At 37.3% G+C, this 13,713-nt stretch overlaps 1 protein-coding gene across 1 annotated transcript; it reads right to left on the bottom strand.

Annotated features, from left to right (window-relative positions):
- Nucleotides 1–938: 938 nt before the first annotated feature.
- Nucleotides 939–1,636, bottom strand: LOC138338513 (uncharacterized). The gene is made up of 3 exons (XM_069289479.1): nucleotides 1,460–1,636; nucleotides 1,259–1,320; nucleotides 939–1,107 (listed from the first exon to the last, which is right to left on the bottom strand). Exons 1-3 carry the CDS (start codon nucleotides 1,634–1,636, stop codon nucleotides 939–941), a joined length of 408 nt encoding a protein of 135 aa, XP_069145580.1.
- Between the last annotated feature and the right edge of the window lie 12,077 nt (nucleotides 1,637–13,713).

The following is a 13,713-nucleotide window of genomic DNA, read 5'->3' as shown; positions in this document are numbered from 1 at the left end:
TAATTCCACAGGATATTTACAATATTACCCTTGTCGTGGAAAGACCATTTTACCCCTGGACCCTCAAAACATAAAATTTCTTCTTTTAAGTTTGGCAAAGACTCTTTCGATTAAATCTTTATTTTCAAGAGCCTCACATGGTTGGTTCAAACCTTTCCAAGCTCAACTAACTCCCCTAGTTAGTTAACTTGGTCGTAGTAAGGATTCTGAGGTCTGGTTCTACGCGTATCAATCCGTGTGAACCTTGGTCTAATCGTAAGCATTCTTGACACCTTAAGTATTTATCCTATTTATTTTTGGGGTTGGTACATTATACACCCTTAGGAACATTTGTCCCCGAATGACATTACCACTTCATATTGTAATGGCAGTTAGATCATATTAAAATCACTATGCACAGTCAATCAATAGCAACAAAATACGGAGAGATAAGGAAAAATAGGCTTAAGAGTAGGAAGTCCAACCTCAAGAGCAGAAAAGATGAGGGTAGCAGGATCTCATGTCGGCCTCAGCCTCCCACGTAGCATCCTCAACAAGACGATTTCTCCACAATACCTTCACTGTGGCAATCTCTTTGTTCCTCAGTCGCTTGACCTGTCAGTCTATGATCTCAATAGGTACCTCCTCATAAGAAAAGTCTTCACCAACCACCAAACCTTCAACAGATTTAATACATACTGGATCACTTAGGCACTTCTTCAACATAGAGACATGAAAGACTAGATGAACAGAAGCTAGCTCCACAGGCAATGCTAACTCATAGGACACCTCACTACACGCTATAGGATCTCAAATAGCCCAACATACCTTGGACTCAGCTTCACTTTTCTACCAAATCTCATCACCCCTTTCATAAGTGATATTCTCAAGTAAATCTCGTAACCAACATCAAACTCTAAGGGTCATTTTTTGTTATCAGCATATGACTTCTGCCGACTTTAAGCAGTAGGTAAGCTGTCCCTAATTACTATGATCTTCTCTAAGACCGCATAAATGATCTCGGGACCCAAAATGGATGACTCTCCAATCTCAAACCACCCAACTGGAGATCTACACCTCCTATCATACAGTGCCTCAAACGGTGCCATCCCAATGCTGGAGTGATAGCTATTATTATAGGAGAACTCTATCAAAGCTGATGGTCATCCTACTTACCTCTGAAGTCAATCACACACGTTCTAAACATTTACTCCAATGTCTGAATGGTGCAATCTGCCTGCCTATTTTTCTGAGGATGAAAGTTAGTGCCAAGCTTTACCTGCGTGCCCATGCTTTTGTGGAAAGATCTCCAGAAATATGAAGTAAACTGAGCTCCTCTATCTGAAATGATAGACAAAGGAATCCTATGCCATCTCACAATCTAATCAATGTAGAGTATCGCATAATCCTCGGCTCTGTAAGTAGACTTCACAGGGATAAAGTGGGCAGACTTAGTAAATATGTCCCCAATAACCCATACGGAATCATGTTGCTTTCTAGTCTTCAGAAGACCAACCACGAAGTCCATATTAATGGCCTCCCACTTCCAAGTTAGAACCTCAATAATCTGAGTTAGACCACCAGGCTTAAGATGCTTTGCCTTAACCTGCTGACAATTAGGATACTTGGCTATGTATTGTGCAATGCCCGTCTTCATACCATCCCACCAATAAATCTACTTAAGGTCACGATACATGTTGGTAGAACCTGGGTGTATGGAATATATGGAACCATGGGCCTTTGCAATAATCTTGGTCCGCAAATCATCCTTATCTGGTATACACAGCCTGTCCTGATACCTAAGTATGCCATCACCTCCCAAACCGAAAGACTCATTCATCTTCATCAGTACTGAGCCGTTCAGCTCCATTAATACAGGATCTAGATGCTGACCGTGCTTGACTTCAACTACCAAGGATGATTCATAACTAGGATGAACTGAAACATCCCCACTAGTAGAGTCAACCAATCGCACACCCAGTCTGTCAAGTCTGTGTACCTCTTCCACCATCTCCTTCTTCTCATCCTCAACATGGACATTACTTCCCATGCTCATCCTGCTCAATGCATCATCTACAACATTAACCTTACCTGGATGGTAGTGCACATTCATGTCATAATCCTAAAACAGCTTCAACCGCCTCCGCCGACGTAGATTGAATTCCCTCTGTCTGAACACGTACTGGAGACTCTTATGGTCTTTGAACATATCCACGTGCACTCCATATAGATAATACCTCCACAGCTTCAGTGCAAACACCACAGATGCCAACTCCAGGTCATGAGTGGGATAATTCTTCTCATGAACCTTGAGCTGTCTTGAAGTATAGGCTATCACCTTACCAGCTTGCATGAGAATACAACCCAATCCAACCCTAGATGAATCACAATAAACTGTGTAATTTTAACCACACTTAGGTAGAGTAAGCATCGGGGTTGAAGTGAGTCTTTCCTTGAGCTCCTGAATACTTTTCTCACAAGTCTTCGTCCATTCAAACTTGGCTTTATTCTTAGTCAGAGCTTTCAATGGGGAAACAACTGAAGAAATTCCCTCCATAAACCTGCGATAGTAACCATCCAATCCGAAAAATCTACGAATATCACTGGGAGTTAGAGTCTTTGGCCAGTTTTTCATAGGCTCAGTCTTCCTGGGGTCCACCTCCACACCATGATCGGACATAACATGACCCATGAAGGTCACTGATCTATGCCAAAATTCACACTTGCCGAATTTGGCATTTAACTGATGTTGTCTAAGTACCTGCAAGGTTAGTCTCAAATGTTGTTAATGCTCTTCCTTTATCTTAGAGTAGATGAGAATGTCATCAATGAATACTATGACGAACGAGTCAAGGTATTCACGGAATACCTTGTTCATGAGATCCATAAATGATGCAGGTGAATTCGTGAGACCAAATGATATAGAGGGTACAAAAGGCCATCTTTGGGATATCTCCATCCCTAACCTTAAGCTGATGGTACCCTAAACGGAGATCAATTTTCAAAAAGAAACTAGACCCTTGGAGTTGGTCAAACGAGTCATCTATCTTGGGAAGTGGATACTTGTTCTTGATAGTGACTTTGTTGAGCTGCCAATAATCGATACACATTCTAAGGGTCCGATCTTTCTTCTTTACACACAACACTGGAGCTCCCCAAGGGGATATGCTTGGCTGAATGAAACCCTTATCAGTGAGATCTTTTAACTGCAGCTTCAACTCTTTGAGTTTTGCTGGAGCCATTCTATAAGGAGGAATTAAGATTGGTTTAGTATCGGGTTCTAAGTCAACACCAAAGTCGATCTCTCGAAGGGGAGGGACTCTAGGAAAATCTTCAGTGAAACATCTAGGAACTCATTCACTACATGAACTGAGTCTATGGAAGAGATGTCATGATCTAAATCATTAACACTCACAAGATGACATAGTAACCCCTTGGACATCATTTTATTGGCCTTAAGATTTGAAATCAAGGGATTAGGACGACTCACATTGTACCCCTCCAAGACTAACTCTTCTTCCTTAGGGAAGCAAAATCACACCACTCTACTATGACAGTCCAAGCAAGCATAACAACTTTGAAGCCAGTCCATGGAAAGAATAATATCAAAGTCATGCATGGGTAACTTAATCAAGTTTGCACACATAGTCTTACCACTTACAACTATTGGGAAATCCTTGTATACCCCATCAGTTCTTACGTTTTCTCCTAAGGGCATACTAACCACTATAGGATCATGCATAACTTCAGGTAGTATTTCAAATGTAAGGGCAAGCAGAGGATTCACAAAGGAAAGAGTAGACCCTGGATCAACTAAAGAATAAACAGAAGTTGAGAATACTTGCAGCATACCTGTGACTAAATCAGCGGACTTCTCCTGCTCCTCCTTCCCTTCAGGGCATAAAATCTGTTCCTCTTTGGAGGCTCGACTGCTGTTGCACCTTGTGGGTTAGGCCTAGGCTGAGCATTACCTCCAGCCTGACCTTTATTCTGAGGACAGTATCTGACCATGTGTCCACTCTTACCACAACCGAAGTAGGCATATGTGACCTATCTGCACTCTCCACTGTGACCCCGTCCACACTTAGCACAATTCTTCTTAGGACACTGCATCTCACCTCCATTTCCCTTCTTGGGCTCAGGTGTGCCTCCCCTAGGTGTAGCACCCCTCTGAGGATTAGAATTCCCAGAACTCTATTGCCCATTTTTGAACCTTGGCTGCTCATGGATGCCAAAGTTGTTTCTGTGGCCTCCATGACTGGCACCTACCTGATCTTGAGGCCTAGGTCTCCTAACATCACGAACACATCTCTTTCTGATGCTGTCCTCTACCTGCTGGACATGCACCATCAACCTGGAGAAGTCCATGTTATCATGGAGCATCGCAGATCGACACTCCTCCTCCAAGTCTCCATTGATTCCTGTGAGGAACGTGCTCATCTTTTCCTCTGCTGTTGAAAACCGGGTAAGTAGCATACCTGAATGATTTCAACAAAGCTTAGTATTCTCCTCGTTCTTGCTTTTAAATACTAAGAAAAGTATGATATCTTTAACAAACTTTAGGGAATACTCCTTGGATGTCATAGAGCCTTGTTTAAGGTTGATGAAATCTTCAACCTTGTCCTCCCTCATCTCTCTGGGGAAGAATCTCTCCTGAAATACTATCTTGAACAGCTCCCATGTGACTGGCACTCCACCTAAGACACAACTATCTTGCCACATCTTGCACCATTTCTGTGCAACATCCTTGAGCTTGTAGGAAGCCCGCTCATCCTTCTTAGTATCAGTGGCCCCCATATCCACCAATATCTTATGCACCTCTTTTTCAAACTCTTAAAGATCCTCTGATGTCTTAGCCCTTATGAATATAGGAGTATTCATCCCCGTGAAATCTCGCAGTCTGTCAGCCATGCTGCGAACCGGTGGGTTCTCCCTCTGAACATCCTGTCGCTTGACTTGGAAACTCATAGGCTAAACCTGCATCGTGATGGCTGTACCATCTGGGCTAGAGATGCCCTCACCACAACATCAGTCAAACCAGATGGGTTAACTCGCATGGCCACTCCTTTAGCTGGAGCCTGGGGTGGAACTTGATTGTCCCTAGCAACTGCTCCCCCTTTTCTTTGACCAATAGCCCTCCTAGTGTTCATCCTCTGAAAACAACAAGGATTGATGTTAGACATATTCATAACACTAAGAACTCATACTTTAGGAAAAGCACGGTAAGATCACAGAAAAAGGGAAATTTTCCTACGCATGATGCATTCTCTAATTCAGGTTAGTGGTACACTTCACTACCATGACTTAGAAATTATTCAATGTGGTTGATGTGAGATTATTATCCTCGTAATTTAACCTATGGCACTGATACTAACTTTTTCACGACTGGAGTGTAGACCCCATACGAGACAGGCGTCGTTAACCTCTTAGAGGTCACAAACAAGCCTACATGCGTTATTCATACTTCACCTAGGTTAATTTTATTAGAAAATTAAAAACTATTTGTTCTTTAACATACTTGCTAAACATTCATAACATTTTATAATCGTTCATCATCAACCATCTAACATTAAGAGATAAACAACTGAGAGAAATAGTTCAATAAGTATTAATTGATAATTGCAAAAATGGCACGAATACAAAGTCTGAATAAAAACAGGAAAGAAACGCTAGTGGAACCTGCTCCACTAGCTCAACTCTAAAACTAAGTTTGAATGTAAAACAGTAGCATCCTCGAAAGCATGAGGACCTACCAAACTCTGGATGAATGCTGACGTCCGGATAGCTGCAACAATGATACTGTAGCTCTATCGCCCACCAGTGCCTACACCTAAAATAATATAGATGAATAGGGTTAATATACACTTGTACTAAGTATGGATATATGAAAACACACACCAAGGACATGCATGACAAAGAATAGCTCTTTCCAAACGACATAATTTTTGGAGGTCAAGTTAGTAGACTTGCGAAATCGAGATTAGGAAAGTTAGTAAACTTTTCGAATTGGATTAGGAAGGTCATGCCATGAGAATAACATGTATCATCATAAATATCATATTGCATACAACACATAACATCTTCATATAGTACATACCATAACACATAACATATAATACATAGCTTTTTTCCTATAATTCATTCATATTCCATGAGACCTTGGAATCATGGAATTGACATTAAGACTTACCAAAATGAGGGCTCAACCTATGGGACCTCAAGTAGGGAGTCTTCATTAGCAAACCCAGAGTCTGCTTCATTCATTCATACATACTTCATTTCATTTCATTCATAGGCCACTCTGAACACCAGCTATACCTAGGGTGTAGTTTAAGACTTTTATTGAGTTTGCTGTGCAATGATAAGAAATAACCTAATGTCATTACCTGAGTCTAGCTCACCTCTTGATTATGATATCCTAACACCTTTGGTATCATTCATTTCATTATGTCTTCATTTGAGGCTGGCCTAATTCATTCATTGGGAACTTTAACTTTAACCGACATAGATCATGTGAGACACATGAAATCCACTGTCTCTCCCACACCAAAAATAAGTGGAATCACCGGCCAAAGTGAACCAAAACATGCTAGCATACATGGGAATTGAACCCCGCTAAATCCCTCTATTGGAAGTATAAGTTCGAAGACTAGGAGATATAAGGAGACCTATACCCGGCATGCCAGAGAGTCTCATCTCATGAAAGTTACGTGAACCTCCGCCCTTCCCAAAAGAAGGCATCACTACTCATTGCTTGCCCATCGGTAGTCAGTGTAAAGTGACATTATATTCATCTTATACGTCATGGAAGCTGGCTTCTAGTATGAGGACATCATAGCTCATTAAATGATTTCTCATCTCATCATTTAGTATAAGTGTGTTAAGCTTAATACTTTCTTTGGAGTGTTCATAGAGACTGGTCTCTTCATTATTTTACACTCTCATTTGTAAGTATTGGTGACATTTACTTAGGCTCATTTGAGACTGCTCTCATCATTTACATTAGCCTCATGTCATGTTGTCACAACATTCTTCATCATAAGTACCTTTATTTTTCCTAGTTACTCACCTCTTATTACGTGAATGTTAATTTTACCATTTCATAGTTCATCTCATCATGTGCCAATGCAGTTGGCCACTTAGTGTATCTTACACTCATACTTAACCCTCCTAGGGTTCATCATTTCATTAAATACCTCTTAGGTTCACTTACTTTTGAACGTATGTTAGACTTATGTGTCTATACGTCAATCCATGGGGCTTCATTCATAGTTCGTTAAGTGATTCTTACTTTCCTAAGATTATGTAGTACAAGACTTGTTTATCTTGTATACATGCCAAGATCTTGATTTTGATCTAAGTAGGTGGCATTATTTTTGGGTATTTTATTCACGTATGACTTATGTATCAATACGGAAGATTGGTTAAGGAAATCCATGTTTGAGTCACTTGGATATCATTTATATTTTTCATTGATTTTATTTTGAATATTTATAACATTAGAACTCTAAATTAAATCTCATCATTAACATTGAAGGATTAATTTACTACTTAATTTTATTCTTAGGTTGGCCGAAGGGTTGTGGGTTCGACCCCCCACAACCCCTTTTTAAGTTTCTTTAGCCTCATGTTGCCCATTCTCGCCTAAAACAAGAGGTTGTGGGATTAAAACCCCACAGCCTCTTGTATTTTTGTATCAATTTCGCTTGCATAGAGAGGTTCAGGGTTCGAACCCCCACAACCTCCTTATATAAATTTTAATTTCGCTGAGGCTGTGAGGTGGTGGGTTCGAACCACCACATCGTCTCTAACTTTATTTTAATTAAATTAGGCGAGTGGAAGTAAGGTTGTGAGATCAAACCCCCATAGCCTCACTTTATTTTTTTGTTAATTTTGCCTCTTCTTTTCAGCACGAAGGTCGTGGGTTCGATTCTCACACCTCCCATTCCCTTTTCTTTAATTCTTTTCTGCACTCGCTACTTAGAGGTCGTAGGTTTGAATCCCACACCTACCACTTATTTGTTTGATTTATTTTTCTCCTCCTTCTTCCCCTAGTTTGCTTGTTTGATTGCCCCCATCCCCATTTCTTTTACTTTGTGGTGAATTCAAGTTAGCCAGGTTCGAATCCCCCCAGCACCATTTTCCTTTCCCTTTTTCTCGTGAAACCAGTAGCTAAGGGGTTCGATTCCCCTTAGTCCCTTCACATTTTTTCTTTCTTTTTCAGCCTTCTTAACATGTGAGGTCTTGGGTTCAATTCCCATTGACCTCACTTATTTATTTTCACTTTTAAAACCCAGATTTTAGCCTCATTGTAGAGTTCACAAATCTGGAAATTTTTTATCATTCTTCAATTCATCTTTAGTCACATCTTTCATAAGTTTATTTTGCTAAAAGATTGTTGTTCAACCAACCATATTTCATTACAATTAGCATCACATTGTATAAACATTTCACACATAAAATACTCAAGAAATACGTCTTAAACGATCCCAAAACTGTGGCTAAGCACACTGCCAACATGCACACACACACACACACCTTTTTTTTTAATCACATTTTGATTATCATCTTCGTAATTTACCTCACATAAACATATTCACATGTAATGTAAACACATCATTCATGCCCTAATCTACCACTACAACATACCCATCCTACAAATTCGTTTAGGAGCTAGGGACAAGGACATACGAAGGGGAACAACCTTACTTTCGAAGTGAATAGTTTGAATCATAATGAGCCTCTTGGGAAAGGGGCCAAGAGATAAGAATCCCATACCTTTTGACGTTGTTCAAGCTTGAAGTTGCTGCCCAAATTTGTCTCCAAAACCACGCCCAACTTACCTAAAGTTCCACCACCAACTCGATGGAAATCTCCCTTGCTTCAACGTTTTAGATTAACTTGCTTTCTTAGATTTTTTAGTGAGTTCTTCAAGTGTGAAGAATTTTTTTCCAGAGTTTTTGTTTATTCACGTTAATTGGCAGAGAGAACAAGAGAGTTTTTTCTCTCTTTTTTGAACGTGGAGAGGTGATAAACGTTATTAGGAGAGTGTTAGTATAGGTTTAGGAGTCTTAATTCAAGACTTAATCAAAATAGAATTTAATTAAATTAATACAAATCTAATTTATTTCAACTAATACGTGAAAGGACTATTTTACCCTTAATGAATCAGATATAAATTGATGATTAAATAATCAATTCATTGCTTCTACTGGGGCTCGAACGTGAGTGGCACCTTATTTGCGAAAATGGGTCATTTCTGGTCGCCCCAACCTCAAGTGATCTTTTAATTAATTTAATTAATTAATTTATTAATTACACAGGATAATTATAATATTACCCTTGGCCTGGAAAAGACCATTTTACCCCTGGACCCTCAAAACTTAAAATTTCTTCTTTTTAGTCTGGTAAAGACTCTTTCGATTAAATCTTTGTTTTCGAGAGCCTCACATGGTTGGTTTCAACCTTTCCAAGCTCAACTAACTCCCCAAGTTAGTTGAACCTTGGTTTGATCGCAAACATTCTTGACACCTTAAGTATTTATCCTATTCATTTTTGGGGTTGTTACACGTGAAGAATATGAAGCGGATTTCTAATATGATTTCAATTAAAGAATCACAAGTGCAATTATTTTCTAATCACTATGAGGTAAAAACAAATCTTCTACCCGACATCAATTGCATGGAAGAAGATATTGTTATTTAAGAAGAATTATTAATTCTTGAATGTGACATTGATACCACAGTATGGATTTATCTAAATTAAGATTGTAAAACATTAACAATCTAACATAAATCCTATCAATAATTAATGATTGTAAGACTACATAATTTTCATATAAATCTACTACTATAGTAATTCAGTCAAGAAAACATACCCGAAAATGCGATAGAATCTTGACTTGAATTGAGCGAATGTCCTTTTTTGTTCTTCAAAAAATTTGTATATTTTCTTTCTTTTCATTTACTAAGTTCTTTCCAAAAACGTGTTGATTAAAAATATGATAATTTTTAGTTTTTAATGACAGAGAGGACCGGTTAATTTTATTTTACTGTCCACTAGTGTAGATAATTGAGAGTCATAACAAAAATTTAACCTCCCATAGTGGGGAGTTATAACCAAAATTAACTTCTCATATTTATCCAATTAGAAATAGCTAACAAATAAGTATTAAACGAGATATAAATATATCCACATGAACCTATTTTATAAGAATTGCATGAAATAAATGGGTAACTTTCACATATAAAATAATTAATTTCCATCCATAGCTATAGTTTGATAATTATAATTTGTAGCTACATGTTATATGAGGAGAGAGGCGAGGAGACCGGGGGAGAGAGAGAGGAGAAAGGCGAGAGATAGGGGGGAAGAGTGGGATAAAGGTGAATTGTATATGTATATTGGTTAGATAATTGTACATTATACATATATATTTGAATACATGGAAAAAGAGATTGAGAGAGGATGGAGAAAAGGCGAGCGAGACTAGGAGAGGGAGGAGAGAGGCGAGTTAGATCGAGAGAGGTGAGCGAAATAGGGCAGAGAGTGGGAGAGAGTTGAATGGTATATGTATATAATTGTATATTATACAAATACATTTGTGTATATGGCAAGAGAGATTGGGAGAGGGGGAGAGAGGCTAGTGAGATTGGGAGAGGGAGGAGAGAGGCAAGTGAGAGAGGGATGAATTTTATACGTATATAGGTTAAATAAGTGTATATTATACATATGTATTTGTATATTCTGGCAAATTATACATATACAAACGTAACTAATTATACAAACTTGAAGTCAGCCCATAAAATGAATGTATAATGTTAGTTGCAGTGGTAATTATTAAAAACTATATCTATGATGTGTAATTAAATAATATAAGTTTGCTTTGTTGTGTAATTTTCCTAATATAAAATATGCTTACCTTGATGTTCGAGGAGGATAAAAGAAGCACTCATTCTAGGGTATAAATGTTAAAAAATGACGAAAAACAAAATAACACATACTTAACTATTGGCATTGTACTACATACTGTAACATGGGGTACAATGTATACTTCGTAGATATCATATATGGTATATCGGTTAGACAGACAATGACTTCAATATATAACATGCTTGCTCAGATTAACTAGTATGACCTATGGATCACATTGTTTCTAGGTGTATCCGAGTTTAGCGTGTGAAACATATGGTATTGGAGTGTGTATACTTGACATCGATGGTGTGTATTTTTATAATGTCGGTTGCCTAAATATCATCATGACATGTATATGGTGACTTTATTGCTCAGATTCTCATTTAGGGTGTGTAGGTTTGTCTATTCATGGGCACCATCCTTAAACATTAGCTCCTATTTGGTATCTTTATCCTAAATATTCATGTATGCTCTGTATTTTATTTTTATGCCTGTATATGCCTCTTATACTTAGTGTCATCGAAATATGAAATCATACTTCCTCTACAGGTTTATGTACATATTGTAAGTCAATTGTACATTATGTAAGTTGAGTCATTGTGGTTATAATTAAATAGTTTTCATTGTAGATATGAAATGTATAAACAACACGTGCATCATATGTATGGGTCGTACCTTAACCTAAAACTCAAAAACTCATATCATTACCAAAATATGGAGAGGAATGATCAACACTTGATGCTTCACTTTGACCAAATAAATGAACAAAAACTATAAAATATGACATCTACTAAATATATAAGTTTAAAAGACCATGAAGTTCAAGTATATTTATAGGTGAACAACCCTTAATATTTTTATAGAAGGATAATAAGTCCATAGATGACTTACTAAACATACAACACAAGTCTAGAAGCCTCTAAAAGTCTTAACATCTACCATACTTTAAGTGCTACTACTTGCTTTGTTAATACTTTTGTGTGAATATCCTTGGACCTTACAAACTTAGTAAGAAGTTGTCCTCTGTCCACCTTTTCTGTAACAAAATGATAGTCCATCTATATATGCCTGTTTCTTGCATGCATAACTTGATTTACTGTCATGTATAAGCCATTCAAGTTATCACATTACAATGTTTTAGGGACTGAATTGAGGTACACTCCAAGATCATGAAACAAATATCTGATCCATATTATATCTACTACATTGGAGGTTAGCTATTTATACTTCGCTTTAACACTTTATCTTGCAAATGTGGTCTGTTTCTTAGAAGTCCAAGAAATACAGTTTCCACCGGGGTAGATGCTATATCCAGTAGTGGACCTTCTAGTTTGCGCCTAATCAACATTTGAATGTCCATATAAACTACAAGGTGATAGTAAAATAATTTTTAGTCGAAAGTGTAGGGTACCTTTGATGTACTTGAGAATACTTTTGACTCCTTGAAGGTGTTCTGTATTAGAACTTTTCATGAACTAACTTGCTAGATTAATTGCATAAGTTATATAAAGTCTTATGAGTTTCGAATACCAGATAATCTGTACTATCATTTAGTAGAGAGACATTTATAAGACTTCCCATATCTTCATGTAAGCCATGCTGCGAAGCCTAATGAGTAGCTAATACATTTTCCAATATCTATATGTCGTGTCCAGTTACTTAAGAACATACTTACTATGAGTCAAGTGAATTCCTCCTTCAAATTACTTGACCTCAAGATCCAGAAATAAGTGGATATGACTAAGATCATTCATAGCAAGGAAAATGAGCATTCACCCAGAGATTTCATGCCTCCATGGGTCCCAAAAATATTCAATTACTCAATTTAAATTCAATTTATCAAATTACGTTTGTTTTTAGTTTTCCATGGAAATTCACCGAAATTATGATTCAAATTTTTTTTTAGTATTCTGTTACATGATATTTAGTTGAAATCATATGGACCCATGTATGATTCATGATTTTTCATATATAAACCTATGACATTTAGTTGAAATCATTTGGACCCGTGCATGATTTATGATTTTTCATATATAAGCCTATGAAGAACCTATGAACTATGAATTTTGAAAGAACATGCATGTCTTATGAAAATTATGTTTATAATGATAGGGTTCTTCTAGATGAAAGTATCAATTTTGTCGTTAAAGGTTTATTCATACACGTCATCATTGTGAAATGTATCTTTTGACATATGAATTTACATTGGTGAAATTGTAATTTAAGGAGTTGTTCTATGTTTTGATATTTAAGATGTAGATTGCTATTGGTCATTGAATTTCCTATGTTATAAGGATATTTTTTTTTATCTATTCCGTCGGGATTTAGGCTTAGAAACAAGATGACTTTGGGGTGTAGGCTCAAATAGGGTCATCTCTAGTATCAACCTCTAGTATTGAACTATGTGTCCCTACAAGATTGTATTAAATGACATAGCTAGTGGATCCCCTTAAGAAAAAGATTATGTGTAAGGTATCTACTTTGGCAAGTAGAATCCCTTTATTTCGGTATGAGGGATATAAAGAATTCCATGACATATCTCTCATAGTATTATTGTTAGCTAAAGATAATATCCCACAAAAAATATATGTTCCATTAAAGCTTTTCTATGTCTATTATCTTGAAATGCGTTGACCATATATTATGATATATACGTTGTTTCTTCATTAAGCCTTTAAATGTTCAAGTATTGGTCATACCTCATATGCTTAAACTTCTCATGCTATCATGTCTAATTATATATGCATACATGTCCCTACATTCTCTCATTAATGTATGGTTCAACGCTTCCACATCTCACAATCATGGCTAACTGATAAT

Source organism: Solanum lycopersicum, chromosome 9, assembly GCF_036512215.1.
Source record: "Solanum lycopersicum chromosome 9, SLM_r2.1".
NCBI lineage: Eukaryota > Viridiplantae > Streptophyta > Magnoliopsida > Solanales > Solanaceae > Solanum > Solanum lycopersicum.
Note: the sequence above shows the minus strand (reverse complement) of the source record. Positions and strands in the feature narration are given on the sequence as shown.

Bases quoted from the DNA above. Each gene is read 5' to 3' on its own strand.
- LOC138338513 (XM_069289479.1), bottom strand. From the start codon at position 1,636: ATGAAGACGGGCATTGCACAATACATAGCCAAGTATCCTAATTGTCAG. The intron at 1,321-1,459 runs GTATGGGTTATT...CTATCATTTCAG, and splicing joins CTAGAAAGCAACATGATTCC to ATAGAGGAGCTCAGTTTACT. The intron at 1,108-1,258 runs GTAAAGCTTGGC...CTATAATAATAG, and splicing joins ACAAAAGCATGGGCACGCAG to CTATCACTCCAGCATTGGGA.